At 42.1% G+C, this 17,700-nt stretch overlaps 1 protein-coding gene across 3 annotated transcripts; it reads left to right on the forward strand.

The window, feature by feature from the left end:
- The first annotated feature begins 11,546 nt into the window (after positions 1-11,546).
- Positions 11,547-17,567, forward strand: LOC121576764 (cold-inducible RNA-binding protein B). Of its 3 annotated transcripts, XR_006002530.1 has the most exons (8): positions 11,547-11,640; positions 12,711-12,820; positions 12,898-13,004; positions 13,093-13,240; positions 13,381-13,576; positions 13,763-13,830; positions 16,516-16,605; positions 17,242-17,567. XR_006002530.1 is itself a non-coding variant. In XM_041890199.1 (7 exons), the coding sequence occupies exons 2-7, from the start codon at positions 12,721-12,723 to the stop codon at positions 14,265-14,267; spliced, it is 633 nt and encodes a 210-aa protein (XP_041746133.1). In that variant the 5' UTR covers positions 11,548-11,640; positions 12,711-12,720; the 3' UTR covers positions 14,268-15,184. The 3 variants fall into 3 exon arrangements, 2 of the variants coding, with proteins under 2 accessions (XP_041746132.1, XP_041746133.1); XM_041890199.1 differs by lacking the exons at positions 16,516-16,605; positions 17,242-17,567 and adding an exon at positions 14,254-15,184 and having other exon boundaries at positions 11,548-11,640; XM_041890198.1 differs by lacking the exons at positions 16,516-16,605; positions 17,242-17,567 and having other exon boundaries at positions 13,763-14,264.
- The last annotated feature ends 133 nt before the right edge of the window (positions 17,568-17,700 follow it).

A 17,700-nucleotide genomic window follows, 5' to 3' on the forward strand; every position in this document is an offset into this window, starting at 1 on the left:
ATGAGAGAAGGAGACGGGGTTTGAGAGAGTGGGGGTTATAGGGTCTTAATTTGAATTGAAGAGACTTGTTTCTGTTTCATCACATTTCAACAGGCCAAGTCATGTTGAATACTGAAAAAGATAACTGTCACCTGCTATATGCCAATGCTCTATAATTACATTTGATGAATTTACAAAAACGAAATATATCGCCAAAAGTATTACCATTAGGGGCTGGTATCAAACGTGACAATCTTATGATATACAAGATCATATCATTACAAGGCTGGGGTGGTTGGCATCAAATAAACATCAATTATTTCAAACCAACAACATCCCAACTCTTTGGAAAAAAGTGCTTTAAATCTTCACCCCTACAAACTTCTGCCAAGTTGGCTTGTTAAACTCTAATTAGTCTGACAAGTTGCTGGAAAACAAATAAACACATGAACGTAATTATCATATCAAATACATTAGCTGTTGGGGGGGTGATAGACTAATTTGATGAACACTTTGTTGTTCTGTTTTCATTTAGGCTTTTTTTTCACGTGCCAATCATGCTGCTCCGTGCATCAGACGGAAGTATGGAGAATTGCAGCCTCATCCACCCCAGCTTAATTCAGCATTGAAATATGTCTGTTGTTTAGGCATGGCAATGAGTCTGTATTTACTACTACTGCTACCCGAACACATTGAACAAGCAGAAGTGTAGCAGCCTTATTTTGAATAAACAATACAGTATAAATTAGATATTGATTAGTAATTAAATGAGGACAGCATTAACCAGCATTTAACTACATATAGCATTGATCAGCATTGAACTGCATCCCCATGTATCCAACCACCCACACAACACAGAGAGACCAAGAGAGATACATAGATAGTCAGCCAATCCAAGGAGGCCGGTAAGAGGTAAGAGCATACGGGGTATGAGCTAAGAAACTTTATTATCCGACGTGTAGGTGCACGCTGCTCTGCTGTTCCCACAACGGTTGCCATGGCAGCCCTCTTGTCATGTCAGCTGCGTCTCACCTTGAATGAATGGATACCTGAGGGGCAACGTGAGGCTTCTCCCCCAGGAGCATGGAGGAGGAGTGGAAGTGCGTCAGCCCGCCAGGCAGCCAGGACATTCCCATGGCAAACAGGGCTGTTTGTATCCCTCGTGCCAGGATATGGCAAAGCTGGCACTGACGCTGGCTGGCTGGCTGGCTTCCTACAAGACTCTTATGTTCTCACCGGAAGGACAACATAACCACAACATCATAGCAGCTCCTCCCTGTGCTGTGTAGACAGACACCTCTGGAGCTGGCCTCCTGCCAGGCTTTTATTTCCTGTAACCTCTATCAAGGAATCTTTGTCTCTATGCCATGCCTTATTTGGAGAAGTAGGAATTGAGATGCAGTTATTTAAATCCATGCTGCTGTTTTACCACCTTGATAGGGTTATGGACAGAGGCAGGTAGCCTAGTGGTTACGAGCGTTGGGCTTAGTAACTGAAAGGTTGCTGATTCAAATCCCTGAGCCGACTAGGTGAATATTCAGTCAATGTGCCCTTGAGCAAGGCACTTAATCCTAATTGCTCTGGATAAGAGTGTCTACTAAATGACCAAAATGTAAATGTCAACATAAAAAATAGGCCACCTGGATGCTTGTGCTTGCACTTGTACCTGAAGAGTTTGTTCTGAAGTGTCTGTCCTATATCTGAGAGATATAAGAAACACATATACAGTGCATTCAGAAAGTATTCAGACCCCTTGACTTTTTCCACATTTTGTTAAATTACAGCCGTATTCTAAAATGGATTAAATTGTCCCCCCCCCTCCCCTCATCAATCTATACATAATACCCCATTATGACAAAGCAAAACAGGTTTTTAGAAATTGTAGCAAATGTATTTGTATTTGTATTTGTATTTATTATGGATCCCCACTTCCTGGGGTCCTGCAAAATGTAGGCAGTTATACATTTTAAAAACATTACAATACATTCATAACAGATTTCACAACATATTATGTGTGTGCCCTCAGGCCTCTACTCTACTACCACACATCTATAACACAGTGTGTATGTTATCGTGTGTTTGTATGCATGTGCCTATGTTTGTGTTGCATCACAGTCCCCGCTGTTCCCCGCTGTATTTTAATCTGTTTTTTTTAATCTAATTTTACTGCTGGCATGAGTTACTTGATGTGGAATAGAGTTCCATGTAGTCATGGCTCTATGTAGTACTGTGCGCCTCCCATCGTCTGTTCTTGACATGGGGACTGTGAAGAGACCTCTGGTGGCTTGTCTTGTGTGCCAGTAGTTCAAACAGACAGCTCGGTTCATTCAACATGTCAATACCTCTCACAAATACAAGTAGTGATGAAGTCAATCTCTCCTCCACTTTGAGCGAGGAGAGATTGACATGCATGCTATTAATGTTAGCTCTCTGTGTAAAAATAAAAAACGGAAATATCACATTTACATAAGTATTCAGACCCTTTACTCAGTACTTTGTTGAAGCACCTTTGGCAGCGATTACAGCCTCGAGTCTTCTTCGGTATGACGCTACAAGCTTGGCACACCTGTATATGGGGAGTTTCTTCCATTCTTCTCTGCAGATCCTCTCAAGCTCTGTCAGGTTGGATGGGGAGTGTCGCTGCACAGCTATTTTCAGGTCTCTCCAGAGATGTTCGATCGGGTTCAAGTCCGGAATCTGGCTGGGCCACTCAAGGACATTCAGAGACTTACTCGAAGCCACTCCTGTGTTGTCTTGGCTGTGTGCTTAGGGTTGTTGTCCTGTTGGAAGGCCCCAGTCTGAGGTCCTGAGCGCTCTGGAGCAGGTTTTCATCAAGGATCTCTCTGTACATTGCTCTGTTCATCTTTCCATCAATCCTGACTAGTCTCCCAGTCCCTGCCGCTGAAAAACATCCCCACAGTATGATGCTGCCACCACCATTATTCAATGTAGGGATGGTGCCAGGTTTCCTCCAGACGTGAAGCTTGGCATTCAGGCCAAAGAGTTCAATCTTGGATTCATCAGACCAGAGAAACTTGTTTCTCATGGTCTGAGAGTCTTTAGGTGCCTTTTGGCAAACTCCAAGCGAGCTGTCATGTGCCTTTTACTGAGGAGTGGCTTCCATCTTGCCACTCTACCATAAAGGCCTGATTGGTGGAGTGCTGCAGAGATGGTTGTCCTTTTGGAATGTTCTCCCATCTCCACAGAGGAACTCTGGAGTTCTGTCAGAGTGATCATCGGGTTCTTCGTCACCTCCCTGACCAAATTGATCAGAAATACAGTGTAGACATTGTTAATGTTGTAAATGGCTATTGTAGCTGGAAACGGTTTATTTTTAATGGAATATCTACATAGGCGTACAGAGGCCCATTATCAGCAACCTTCAGTCCTGTGTTCCAATGGCACGTTGTGTTTGCTAATCCAAGTTTATCATTTTAAAAGGCTAATTGATCATTAGAAAACCCTTTTGCATTTATGTTAGCACAGCTGAAAACTATTGTGCTGATTAAAGAGCAATAAAACTGGCCTTCTTGAGACTAGTTGAGTATCTGTAGCATCAGCAATTGTGGGTTCGATTACAGGATCAAAATGGCCAGAAACAAATAACTTTCTTCTGAAACTTGTCAGTCTATTCTTGTTCTGAGAAATGAAGGCTATTCCATGCGAGAAATTGCCAAGAAACTGAAGATTTCGTACAACGCTGTGTACTACTCCCTTCACAGAACAGCGCAAACTGGCTCTAACCAGAATAGAAAGAGGAGTGGGAGGCCCCAGTGCACAACTGAGCAAGAGGACAAATAGCCACCTAGCTAATGTTAGCCACAACACATTGAAATTTGTGACATATCAAATAAAATAAAATTGTATTTGTCACATGCGCCGAATACAACAGGTGTACACCTTACAGTGAAATGCTTACTTACAAGCCCTTAACCAACAATGCAGTTTTAAGAAAAATAAGTGTTAAGAAAAAAATTGATAAGTAAAAAAATAAATAATAATAATAATAATTAAAGAGCAGCAGTAAAATAACAGTAGCAAGGCTATATACAGGGGGTACCGGTACAGAGTCAATGTGTGGGGGCACAGGTTAGTTGAGGTAATTGAGGTAATATGTACAATACCAGTCAAAAGTTTCGATACACCTACTCATTCAAGGGTTTTTCTTTATTTTTTTTACAATTTTATACATTGTAGAATAATAGTGAAGACATTAAAACTATGAAACAACACATGTGGAATCATGTAGTAACCGAAAAAGTGTTAAACAACTCAAAATATATTTTATATTTGAGATTCTTCAAATAGCCACCCTTTGCCTTGATGACAGCTTTGCACACTTGGCATTCTCTCGACCAGCTTCATGAGGTAGTCACCTGGAATGCATTTCAATTAACAGGTGTGCCTTCTTAAAAGTTAATTTGTGGAATTTATTTCCTTCTTAATGCGTTTGAGCCAATCAGTTGTGTTGTGACAAGGTAGGGGGGATATACAGCTAGCATCCCATGTACAGTTGAAGTCGGAAGTTTACATACACTTAGGTTGGAGTCAATAAAACTTGTTTTTCAACCACTCCACAAATTTCTTGTTAACAAACTATAGTTTTGGCAAGTCGGTAGGACATCTACTTAGTGCATGACACAAGTAATTTTTCCAACAATTGTTTACAGACAGATTAATTCACTTATAATTCACTGTATCACAATTCCAGTGAGTCAGAAGTTTACATACACTAAGTTGACTGTGCCTTTAAACAGCTTGGAAAATTCCAGAAAATTATATCATGGCTTTAGAAGCTTCTGATAGGCTAATTGACATCATTTGAGTCAATTGGAGGTGTACCTGTGGATGTATTTCAAGGCCTACCTTCAAACTCAGTGCCTCTTTGCTTGACATCATGGGAAAATCAAAAGAAATCAGCCAAGACCTCAGAAAACAAGTCTGGTTCATCGTTGGGAGCAATTTCCAAACGCCTGAAGGTACCACATTCATCTGTACAAACAATAGTACGCAAGTATAAACACCATGGGACCACGCAGCCATCATACCGCTCAGGAAGGAGACGCGTTCTGTCTCCTAGAGGTGAATGTACTTTGGTGCGAAACGTGCAAATCAATCCCAGAACAACAGCAAAGGACCTTGTGAAGATGCTGGAGGAAACAGGTACAAAAGCGTCTATATCCACAGTTAAACGAGTCCTACATCGACATAACCTGAAAGGCCGCTCAGCAAGGAAGAAGCCACTGCTCCAAAACCGCCATAAAAAAGCCAGACTACGGTTTGCAACTGCACATGGGGACAAAGATCATACTTTTTGGAGAAATGTCCTCTGGTCTGATGAAACAAAATTAGAACTGTTTGGCCATAATGACCATCGTTATGTTTGGAGGAAAATGGGGGTTGCTTGCAAGCCGAAGAACACCACCCCAACCGTGAAGAATGGGGGTGGCAGCATCATGCTGTGGGGGTGCTTTGCTGCAGGAGGGACTGGTGCACTTCACAAAATAGATGGCATCATGAGGAAGGAAAATTATGTGGATATATTGAAGCAACATCTCAAGACCAGCCAGGAAGTTAAAGCTTGGTCGCAAATGGGTCTTCCAAATGGACATTGACCCCAAGCATACTTCCAAAGTTGTGGCAAAATGGCTTAAGGACAACAAAGTCAAGGTATTGGAGTGGCCTTCACAAAGCCCTGTCCTCAATCCTATAGAAAATGTGTGGGCAGAACTGAAAAAGCGTGTGCGAGCAAGGAGGCCTACAAACCTGACTCAGTTACACCAGCTCTGTCAGGAGGAATGGGCCAAAATTCACCCAACTTATTGTGGGAAGCTTGTGGAAGGCTGCCCGAAACGTTTGACCCAAGTTAAACAATTTAAAGGCAATGCTACCAAATACTAATTGAGTGTATGTAAACTTCTGACCCACTGGGAATGTGATGAAAGAAATACAAGCTGAAATAAATAATTCTCTCTACTATTATTCTGACATTTCACATTCTTAAAATAAAGTGGTGATCCTAACTGACCTAAGACAGGGAATTTATACTAGGAGTAAATGTCAGGAATTGTGAAAAACTGAGTTTAAATGTATTTGGCTAAGGTGTATGTAAACTTTCGACTTCAACTGTAGATAGCAAATACTCACGAGACATATTTTATGACCACAGATGACAACATAGTAACTGCCACGAATTTCCGGTTTAAAGCACATTGTTGGTTGTACAGTGACCAAGAGACTGAAAAACAGCTTCTATCTCCAGGCTCGCCCAGTACCCTGCCCTGAACCTCAGACACTGTCACTAGACAGCTACCACCCGGTACTCTACACTGCACCTTAGAGACCGCTGCCCTATGTACATAGTCATTGAACACTGGTAACTTTAATTATGTTTACATACTGTTTTACCCACTTTATATGTATATACTGTATTGTAGTCATGGCTCATCCTATATAACTACTGTTTCTATTCACATACTGTCCATACTGTCTATACACACCATTCACACATACATATATATTATTTATATTCCGGAATCTGGTCCGGAAGCTAATTTCCTGCAATTCTATCAATTTTGCTATGGGGTTTTGTACTGTGTATTTATATACTTTATTCTTGACATTGCTCATTCTAATATTTCTACTACTGTACGTTGCATTTTAGTTACATTGTTTATACACACCGCATAGTTATTTATATACTGGATTCTTGATCTAGCTCACTGTAATATGCTGTTCATATCATTCGTGGTATACCTTGTGTAAATTCATCCGGTGTAGATACGTGTAGTTTACATTTTGATTACTGTTACAGTTATTTGGGTTGTTAATTGGATTCCTCTGACATTTCTTAATTTATTTCTTATTACTTTTTTGATTACGTGTGTATTGTTTTGCATTGCTATGTATTACTGCACTGTTGGAGCTAAAAACACAAGCATTCCGCTGTACCTGCAATAACATCTGCAAATCTGTGTACACGACCAATAGACTTTTATTTTATTTGAGTATAGCGCTCTAGCTCCAGAACAGCGGGACATTTTTTCGACCGCTATGCAGAGCCATACAAACACAATTTTCACATCATACAACCAGATAACATGACTGGATACAGCAGGTAATAACACACAACACATGTGACCTATGACTGTAACAATATGATAGCAACAACTTGGTTGTCTTTCTGATACAATGTTACACATTTGCTAAATACCTTTAAGACTTGAAAATGATACAATTTATGCAGAGTTAAATTGTAATAAATAAGTAAATACATTCCTAATAAATAATAGGGAAACTGTTAAATTGGCATAGGGTGGGCAGTAGACATAGGGCCAATACCATGAGCTCATATTGGGGCCCAAATGGGCCCAATAAGGGCAAACGATCCAAAGGGTGGGCTTATTTCAGGCGAAGTGCGAGCTGCCTTCACCAGATATGAGCTGCCCACACTGGACCAATGCCTTGGGGACAATATGGAGTCGATTAGCAAAGTCGTATAGCCCTGATGTGGGCAGCCTACATTTGAGATTTTAGTCATTTAGCAGACGCTCTTATCCAGAGCGACTTACAGTAGTGAGTGCATAAATGTTTCATACTGGAATCGAACCCACAACCCTGGCGTTGCAAGAGCCATGCTCTACCAACTGAGCCTACATAAAATCTTAGACCTTAGGATACTTGAGAATGTCATACAGCATGCATGTTTGTATTCTTATCAAAGTTCTTCACTGTTTGGTTGTCAGTATCTTCACAGACGTATCCCAGTCAAAGCACCCAGGATAGAGGGGCTCAGTGAATGTGGTCTGGACTTTGTGGAGGAGTTTCATTCCATCAGAGACATTGTAGAAGGACAGAGTTCCTGCACTGTGGTCCAGGTACACTCCTAATACTATCGAGGAGCAGGGGACATATGGTCCTATGGCAGTAGTCTTCACATTATTGTGCCAGAAAACCCAGCCACTGGCATGACTCTCCAAACCCCAGGAATGATCCAGACAGACCCTCTCTACAAAGAACCTGGGGGTGAGTGGTAAATCTGTCTGGGTGACGAGGAACATATTTGGCCATACAACTCCAAGTCACCTTTCTGTCCCCCTCAGACAGATGCACGTTTTTATTAGCTGTGTTGGGATTCAATGTGAGCTGACAGGAATCTGAAAAGGATGGAGAAATAACAACAGGTGAAATTTGTATGTGTGTGGGAATCCAGGTCTGTGTGTGTGTGTGTGTTTGGTTTTACTATCCTTGTGGGGACCAGAAGTCCTTACAAGGATAGTAAAACAAGGACAATTAGGACATGTGAGGACATTTCGCCGGTCCCCACAAGGAAAAAGGCTATTTTAGGCTTAGGAGTTAAGTTTAGGTTTAGGATTACAATTAGGGTTAGAATTAGGGTTAGGGGTTAGGAGTTAGGGTTAGCGTTAGGGGTTTGGGGTTAAGGTTAGCTTAAGGGTTAGGTTTAGGGTTAAAGGTTAGGGAAAATATAATTTTTAATGGGAATCAATTGTTTGGTCACCACAAAGAGAGTAAAATAAACGTGTGTGTGCTATAAATAGCAGAGCTGCCGGGCCAACGTGAGTGCTGCTAGCCTCTGCCTTACCTCCTACGCACACGCTCTGCGGTGAAACTGAGGTGAAACTTCCACCTAGCATATCAGAGGGCAAGTTGGAACTATTACCAAATTGCTTACACCTGTCAAATCCTCAGATCTTTACAAGTGCATACAGTGTAGGGTCTAGGGGTCGATTTGGGATTGGGCCAGAGAGTCACTGACATGCTCACTGATGTGTTTTCAAATCTTACCCTACCCAAATGTGCTTGTGCATGTGCCATCCGATATACAAGTGTATGTGTGTGTGTGTGTGTGTGTGTGTGTGTGTGTGCGCAGTGAGTGCGCAGTGAGTGACTCATAAACTCACCTCCTCTCCTAATCAGATTAACCTAAAAACTTTCTGTGTTCTTACAGGTTCCTTCCGTCCACTAAGCAGTTTGATACTAGGTCACATGAACCATGACTCCCACTGGGCATTGGAGAGAACTGGGCGCAGGGTGAGAAAGAAGGCTACAGTCACTATGTCTGGCACATGCTCACACACACATCCTCACTCAAATGGGAACAAGCACACACACACATACACATGTACAGATTTTAGACACTGCACACACACACACACAAACACACACACATACGCATGTACAGATTTTAGACACTGCACATACACACACACACACACTCGCTGATAGTCTGTCTGAGTTGGGCATGACTCACCTCCTCTCCACCTGGAGTACTGCCAACCCTCTCCAGCCTCCACCTCCTTCATCTGTGTGAGCCCTTCAATTCACACTAGCACCACTATAGAGCATTTCTATAATTACCATTAGCTTTAATCACTAGTTTTACGCTTAGGGGTAGGGACTGCAGCATGTTGCTTAACACTTAATACATTGATTTATTGCATTGAGCCTGCTGTGAATGGGCTTTCTAAGGTGTGTGAAAAAAAATGCATTAACGTTTTTCAGCATAGGCCTACATCTCAAAAACAATGTTTGAGAGAGGTTAGCTTTATAATGACGAGAGCAAATTCTCCTTGCAGTGCTGAAATCTGAGAAGTGTAGCATCTGAGGCATCAGCTGTGGTCTCAACATAATGACAGAAATAGAGGTCTGCTAATTGACTAGTCAGGGCACAACACCACTTGGGAGAATCTTTGGGGAAATGATCAATTTCCATCATAGCAGAGCAATAAATCAGAGAGGACACACTCAAAGGACTATCCTCTCTTTCTCTTGCTGTCTTCATTTCTCTCTCTCTCTCTCTCTCTCTCTCTCTCTCCTTCCCCCCCTCTCTCTCTCTCTCCCTAATCCATATTGGCCTCCGGAGACACGTTTCGACTTCTACACATCGCCCCACCCTCATCACCACCACTATCCATCCACCTCCACAAGCAGAATAACAATGTGATCTGCTAAATGATGTAAATGTAAATGTAAATGATCTTATTTGACCTCTTAAAGGCACAGGGCCATGGGTTGTGTCAGGAGCTGCTATTTCAGCTGTCTCTCTGAATGTTTTCAACATAGGTAGATGTATTCTTCTCTTCTGGGAGGTGTGGTCAGTGTTATACTGCTTTAAAAGGGAAGTGAATGTGAAAGGCGTGCTATTTATGTGGTTGGGGCTAGTACTTTTGTTAGGTACAGTGACTTCTGATTGCACAGCATATCAAAGCAATCTTTGAAATTATATATCATGATGCCACAAAAGTCCATTATCCATTGCTATCCTATTTTAGCAGAGGTATTGCTTTGCTCTGCTTGTCAGTTTTAGGCTTGGCGATGGTGCTCAGAACCACCGCAGACAGCTGTGTTGTGTGGGATAATCATGTGAGATAAACAACACGCCATGGCAGCCAAGCCTGAACACATCCAGGCTCACACTGCCTCTGCAATGCTGCATCCACAGAATAGCAATCAAAATATAACAGAGAGCCCACTGCCAGGACACAGCACTATCTGCTGCAGTCAATGAACCTCTGTGGAAGCACTGGTCCAGCCAGCACTATGAGAAGGCAGGTGCCATCCGGCCATCAAAACATGCATTTACAGCGCCCCCCTCTGTCGGATTGTATGTTAGTGCAGCTTTTCTAGAATTAAACATTATGTTGACCTCATCTGCATTACATTGGCCACCATTAATTGAGGTTGCACAGACACACATACTAGACAAGTTTAAATGTGAACGTTTTTTTGGGATTCCTTACTCTTCTCTCACATAATTTGAATTATTAGTAATGGTTTGAGGCCCTGAGTGAATAATGGGACATTGTAAACCAGAGAAAGACAGAGAGAGAGAGAGAGAGAGAGAGAGAGAGAGAGAGAGAGACTGTCATCCAGTTGGGTGGAAAGGATGGTATTTTGCTTAAAGAGAGAGAATATGAGGAGGCGGTGAGGCAGTCAGCGCTGGGTGGAAAACTGTGGTAAAGAACAGGAAGCGGCAGAGCGTGTGTAGGAGGTAAGGCAGAGGATAGCAGCACTCACGTTGGCCCGGCAGCTCTGGTATTTATAGCCTGACTGTGGTCGGCACCAATACGCTCCTCTGTCTTGTCTAGTGCAAGAACAGCAACATCAGAGGGGCTGCAAAACTGTAAATCTGATCAGACAGGTCTGGTGTATAGGAATTTTGAATGGCATGTTTATCTCAGTGTTTTATTATTTGGGCCTTTGTCTTTGGTTTGTATACTTAATCTAGCCTTTTGGTTTATCAGAGAACATCCCAATACAGACACCAGTGCAGCGAATTTGGAAACGACGCAGATGTCCTATCTTGGGTTAGTTATAATAATCTTTGCACGGACTCTGCAACTGTCAGTCCAACTCTTTCACCAAGTGTAGTCGAAATATCATGACATAATACCACACATGAAAATACAGTATACCTAGCCTACCCACATTTATTTTATTTTATTTGGCCTACCTGTCCACTACATGATACTTTACCGCCACCGGCTGGACTGCGCAAAAACTTCTCGAGGCATGCACACCGTTCTTATTTTACCTCAGTGATGCGCACGCCCCTTTTGCTATTTATTCATGACTCGCGCAGATGCTCATATACAGGAGCCATTTTGACATCTTTCTCAGACGACGCCAAACCATACAGAGGTAACTATATATTCACTGAATTCTAATAATTATCGGGTAAATGTACCAAAATGTCATTGTTCATTTCAACAATGCCTTTTGCTTTCCTATAGAAAATAACTGACTTTGACATTACTTTCTAATCAACGTTAGCTTTGCAATTTAGCAAGCCAACGTGTTCATGTCGATGAAGGAATTTAAGAGATTAAAACGTTAACGAGCTAGCTAGTGTTAGCCATGATTATTACTAGGCCCCCGTCCTCATGTGTGACTTTACTCGGCATGCAACGTTACTCTATTTCGAGTACCAATGTTGACTTGTTTTTTCACATTATTTACGGTTACAACTGGATTGTATTTCAAAGTCAAATTCGGTCTAGTAGCTAGCCAACGTTAACTAGCTAACAACGTCGTTCGATGTTACCTACAAAATGGCCGTCCGCTAATGCACGTTTCACTAGCTAACGTTAGGTAGCTAACGTTAAAGCTAAAGTAGGTAGCTATCTTTTTGTACGTCGGCGTGGCAACAAATGTCATTTTACTGCCGCTGTTTAGGTAACGTTAGCTATTTACCAGCTAATAATCTAGCTGACGTTGCAGGGTATGCCAAATCTGGGCCAGGTCGTGTTTACTGTGTGTATTTAAATGGCTAATGTGACTGGTTTAACGTTCGCCTGCTAACGCTTAGCTAGTTGGCTAACTATCCTTTGTTTGTGTGCTGCCTGTTTTTTGGCTAGCGTCTATCAAGATAACGTCAGCAAAAGGTTATGGTGGGTACTTGCCTGTTATTTGGTTAGTCGCCATGGTTGAATTTCCCACAGATTCCCAGGTAACTAACTAGTTAAGTTGGCCAGCTAAATTATAGAGAATGCATAACGTTAGCTAATTTATTGTACGGGTAAAACATGGCTGCCTTATATCGCCTAAATTGTATGGCTTCATGGCTAGCGCTTCTCCTGGTGCCATCCATATGTAAAATTATGTGTTGTCTTTCACACGAAATAAGAATTTCCATGGTCACATTCTTCAAACAGTGAAAGTCTTCTAAACAATGTTTGTAGGCCAGACAATGTTTTTTCTTCTCTCTTTAGATAATCCAAGATGTCTGACGAAGGGAAGCTTTTTGTTGGAGGATTGTGTTTTGACACAGATGAAACTTCACTGGAAGAGGCGTTTTCCAAGTATGGAAACATTGCTAAAGGTATGTTGCCTCTCCAGGTCCCTGTTAACAGTTAAGCAAAGTTTATTGAGTGTGGTTGATGTTTTTATTCTCTCCAGTCGATGTTGTCAGAGACCGAGAGACGCGGCGGTCCAGGGGTTTCGGCTTTGTGACTTTTGAAAACCCTGAAGATGCCAAAGACGCAATGGTTGCAATGAATGGCAAGGTGAGGGGATTCTTTCCCCAGACACATGAAGATCTTTGACTGATATAAATCACTGATATTATAATTGATTACCCCCCCTGTTCTTCAGTCTGTCGATGGCAGAATGATCCGTGTGGATGAAGCAGGCAAGTCGGGAGGAAGATCTGACCGTGGTGGTGGTGGTGGCGGCAGCTTCAGGGGGGGTTCTGGTGGCTTCAGGGGCGGTTCTGGTGGCTTCAGAGGAGGCAGAGGAAGAGGTGGGCATGGTTATTTAGGAGGTAAGGGCTGGCATTGCAAAGTGGTTAGTTTCCATTTGCTCGAAGTCACGCCCCTCCTTTTTTGGTTTACCTTGATCCAAACTAAAGGGCCTTTGACTGAAATCCTCTTTTTGTTCAAGGTGGTGGCGGCTATGGTGGAGGAGAGAGAAGCTATGGTGGAGGAGAGAGAAGCTATGGTGGAGGAGAGAGAAGCTATGGGGGTGACAGAAGCTATGGTGGCGGAGGAGGAGACAGAAGTTACAGTGGTGGCTACAGGAGTGGTGGTGGAGGAGGATACTCCTCTGGGGGTGGCAGCGGAGGTTACAGAGAGGGCAGGTAAGACTTAGAGAAAACAAGACCATTAAACTAAGTGCTGACTATTAAGTAATCAGTCAGATGGTTTTAATAACATTTAATATGATTTGAGCTACAGAGGTTGTATTTCTAGCATAATCATGTACTTGACCCAATGTATTTTCCTTGGTTTCAGTTAACCAGCATTCATATGTGCTCTTTTTTTAGGAGTGGAGGAGATGGTGGTTACGGTGGCCGCTCTGGGGGATCCTACAGAGACAGCTATGACAGCTATGGTAAGTATAATGATGTAGCCTAGTTGCCATGATCTCACTGTAGGTATGGACTAGAAATGTTTAGTACGGACTGGACATGAGTGCATAGACTCCCAGAATGGCCCTGTAAGACTTTGTTGCTCAGTATGCGAAAGCCTGTGCCCTCTTGGATTAGTATGTTAAAATACTCACGTCTGCTCAAAAATCCAGCTCTCTGCCACCCACCCAGAAGCAGAAAGACATTTCTAGATTTTTTTCACTGAGTCAGTTTTCTTTTGAAGAGGCATAAGTTCACTTCCAATGGCCCTTGCCCTGATGCTTTACTGTTGCAATGAGAACCTTATGAGAACTGTGGCACAAAATATGAATAGGTTCTAGTCTACTGTGTGAGAAATGTCCGAATGCTGCAGTGCCTTTACACTTGTGGCTTCTTCTTGTCCTCAGCTACACACGAGTAAAAACAAAAACAAACTTCCTGATTGCAAGATCGTCCCTTCGCTGGCTGTTTTTTAAAAGATGCTCTCTTCGAAGACAATTTTTCCTTCTGTTTGTGGTATCTGGTTCTAGTGTTTTCTTTAACAAACTTGGCAGTACCTTTAGTTTTTTTTTTATTGTGTTGAAAGTGTTCTACAGGATCTCTGTCATCCTGTAGCGTTTTATTACTGTAAGCCTTGACGCTCACTAAGGGTCTTAGTACCTTAAGTTCAGTATGCCCTCCTGGTGTTGCAGGAAGAATGGACACTGGGAGAATCAAATTAGATCATTAATGGCTTTATTTGCAATGAAACCTGTTTCCACCGTTGAATCGTAATCTGTTCAACACAGCCTGATAGCTTCTAAGACAAATTCAGTCTTGACCATGTTCCTGCTCAATCGGAAGACTCAAATATCAGTAGTGACATGTTTCCATTTAAGCTTATTTTTAACTGGAGTTGTGAATTCTGGTCTTTTTAACAAAACGATCTATGAAATTTACACTAGAAGCTTGACAAGCTGTGATGTGCTCCTTCAGTTCTGTAATGCATTCCTTTAGTGTAACAAGGTAGGAATGCTAAGTGGGAGCACCGGTTTCCAGCAGACCACCTTGATATTGCTAAAGACTTGTAAATACTCAGTATCCAAAGAGTGAATGACTTTGACTGGCGAACCAACTTCATTTAATTGAAAGGCATACTAGGTGTTTGCAGCCTTCTGCAGTTGGCCTAAGGTACTTTGCTCTTCTCAAACGTGCATAATATGCTCGACGATGGACTGAACATTCACGATCACTCAATGTTACTTCAAGGATATGTGCTCTCTGTTCTGTGTACAAACACCTCTATTTTTTTTGTATATCCTGGCTTCATGAAGCCTATTAAACAATCCGTTGAAAATGCTCTGATTTCTTGTGCCTTCAAAGAATTTAAGCCTGTTCACACTGAGCCAGCTGAATGTTATGCAATGCGAGTCTGGTAGGGAGAGATGTAGTAAGTGGTTTGAGAGAAATTATAGCATAGTCTCTGCTGGAAAGGGTATTCTGAAAGGCGGGATCTCATTTTGGAAGGGTGGCTGGGTGTAATGGTCTTTGGGAATATTGGGACTTTTTCTGAATTAATACTCAGAGGCTGCTAAAAGATCTACCATGATGCTGAAGCTAGTCATTGTGTGTGTGTGTGGGGGGGTGTTGAAAGAAGAATAGAAATGAAATGTCATCCTGGTGCTGGCACTGGTTATTTTATAATGCTTCATTGCGCCCAAGAGCTCTACTATCGTTTTGGAACTCAACAAAGTCCTTGGAGAATGAAGTGTTGTGCCTACCGACACGTCAATCCTCTCTGGCGAATGCTGCTCTCTTGGCTAGTTCATAAGTGGAAATAGGCCAGTAATGTGAGGTAAAGACTTTTGCTCTCCTGTTCGCATCCCTCAAAGTTCTCATTTTGATGTCCATCTTATCTACCTTCAACTTTGCCCAACTACCGCTGTCACTTCCTCAGGCCCTAGCCGTTACTTTTCAGAACCCCGAGTTGCATGAGTACGTCCAGTAGCGTATCCTGTTTTTGTTTTTTGTGGAGAATTTTCACCCTGTCCCCCATAGACCATGGACTACTAGAGACTCTGAAAATGACCATTGAGCTTTTGAAAATTCCATAAGTCCTCATTGCTCAAGTATCCCTAGTGTAAAACAAGATCCTCCCAGTTTTGATCTCTTTGTGCAAGTACTGTTCTCCCAGTGATTGCAAAGTTGTCTTCATCTTAAAGGTAGACTCAGCAAAATTACGTTGCCACAAGCAGAAGCGCAGATATTGGGATGAAAGAGACTTCATTCGGTCACACAGTATCTGTGCATGGGTTTGCTTCAGTGTTTTAGCCAGGGCACCAAAACAGCGGAGAAGTTGAGCCTCGTGCTTCAATGCTCTTAGTAGTTGCGGAAATTGACCCACTATGATGTTCACTTTCTGCATCTACGTCATATCGCTGAGTCTACCTTTAAATTCTAGACAGATATCACCTTTCTACTTTTGCTTGTGAGGTTTATCACTATGTAATTTGTTTTGTATAAATGTCTAACATTCAATCAACTTTGATAGGATAACACTGTCTAATGCTAAAAGTGTAATGCTGTTCAGCACATCTAGTTCTTCATGTTGCTAATGATAAGCAAATGCATGTCATATTGTTGCCCGCAAAAGCTGTACTCAACTAATTACTCTCTCGTTACTCGATCAGGTTGAACTAAGCGTCGTATGTGAAAGTCTGCTCTAACACGAGGCCTGGGTACTTCGACGCTGACTGGTTCGTTCCAGTGCTTCCTTGGAGGTGGGTATCCTCTGACGTGTACTGAATGCCTTTGAGCTGAAGTCATGGGCCCTGTTTACGTTCCCCCTAAAAATTACGTAATCACTGATCCGACAAATCTATTGGTGAAAGCAGTGTTGTGGAACCCTGCTTTTACCTGTCCTTCAGTCTGAGATCAGGTATCGCTCAAGGAAGGGTTCATATTTACAATATACAACCAGTGCATGTTTTAAATTGCTTGTAAGGCTACGATCCCACTCAGATACATGAACACTGATGAAATTGTATACGACCTACATCTGTTTGTCCATCAAAGGTACAAGTCAACTTTTGGACGTGTTTGGAAGAGTTGCATTCGTCGAAGGACAGAGTTATTTTTTTATATTATTTTCCAATCCCAGTGACTACGGCCTTGTGGTGGAAACTCCCTACAGAATATGCTTACACCAATCCATTGCTTTTAAATGTGGGGAGAAGTACACACTTGGTGAGAATTGGGATGCATGCTGCTGATCTGTCAACTATTAACAGTAGCATATAGTCCACATGGTGCAACTGACTTGAGTTTACAATTCTAGCAGTGCAGAATGTAGTACAGGAGTCCTCATCTGTCATTTTACTGTATTTCTTCTCTGACTAATTCTAACTTTATTCCAGGTTCACCACGGGATGGTTTGCCTAGAAATGGCAAACAGCTCCTTGGAAAATCGACACCAGGAGAGAAATCTTTAAGACTGAATTAGAGATGTGCTGCTGAACTGGACTTGTTGTTTAGTCGAGACCTGCCTTGGACATCAAATCTGGTATTCAGATATGCACTATACTATCTCCATGACATTTACCAAACGGATTGTCATTCTGGTGTGCCAATGCAGTACCTGTATTACCAGCATACACAACTATGTTGACATTATTGTGTAAAGTACTCAAATGAACAGTCTTGGAAATTGATGAATGGATTAAATATTTTTTTTTGCAAATTGGTTTCGTATCTGTTGCATATTCTTATTAGGACATTCCTGTAATGTCAACTTTTAGTTGTAGTACAGTGCATACGAAAATATATTTCTGATGGTGAATTGACTGTTTCAGGACTACTCACTGGAGTAGTTGATC

This window comes from Coregonus clupeaformis, chromosome 11 (assembly GCF_020615455.1).
Source record: "Coregonus clupeaformis isolate EN_2021a chromosome 11, ASM2061545v1, whole genome shotgun sequence".
In the NCBI taxonomy this organism is placed as follows: domain Eukaryota; kingdom Metazoa; phylum Chordata; class Actinopteri; order Salmoniformes; family Salmonidae; genus Coregonus; species Coregonus clupeaformis.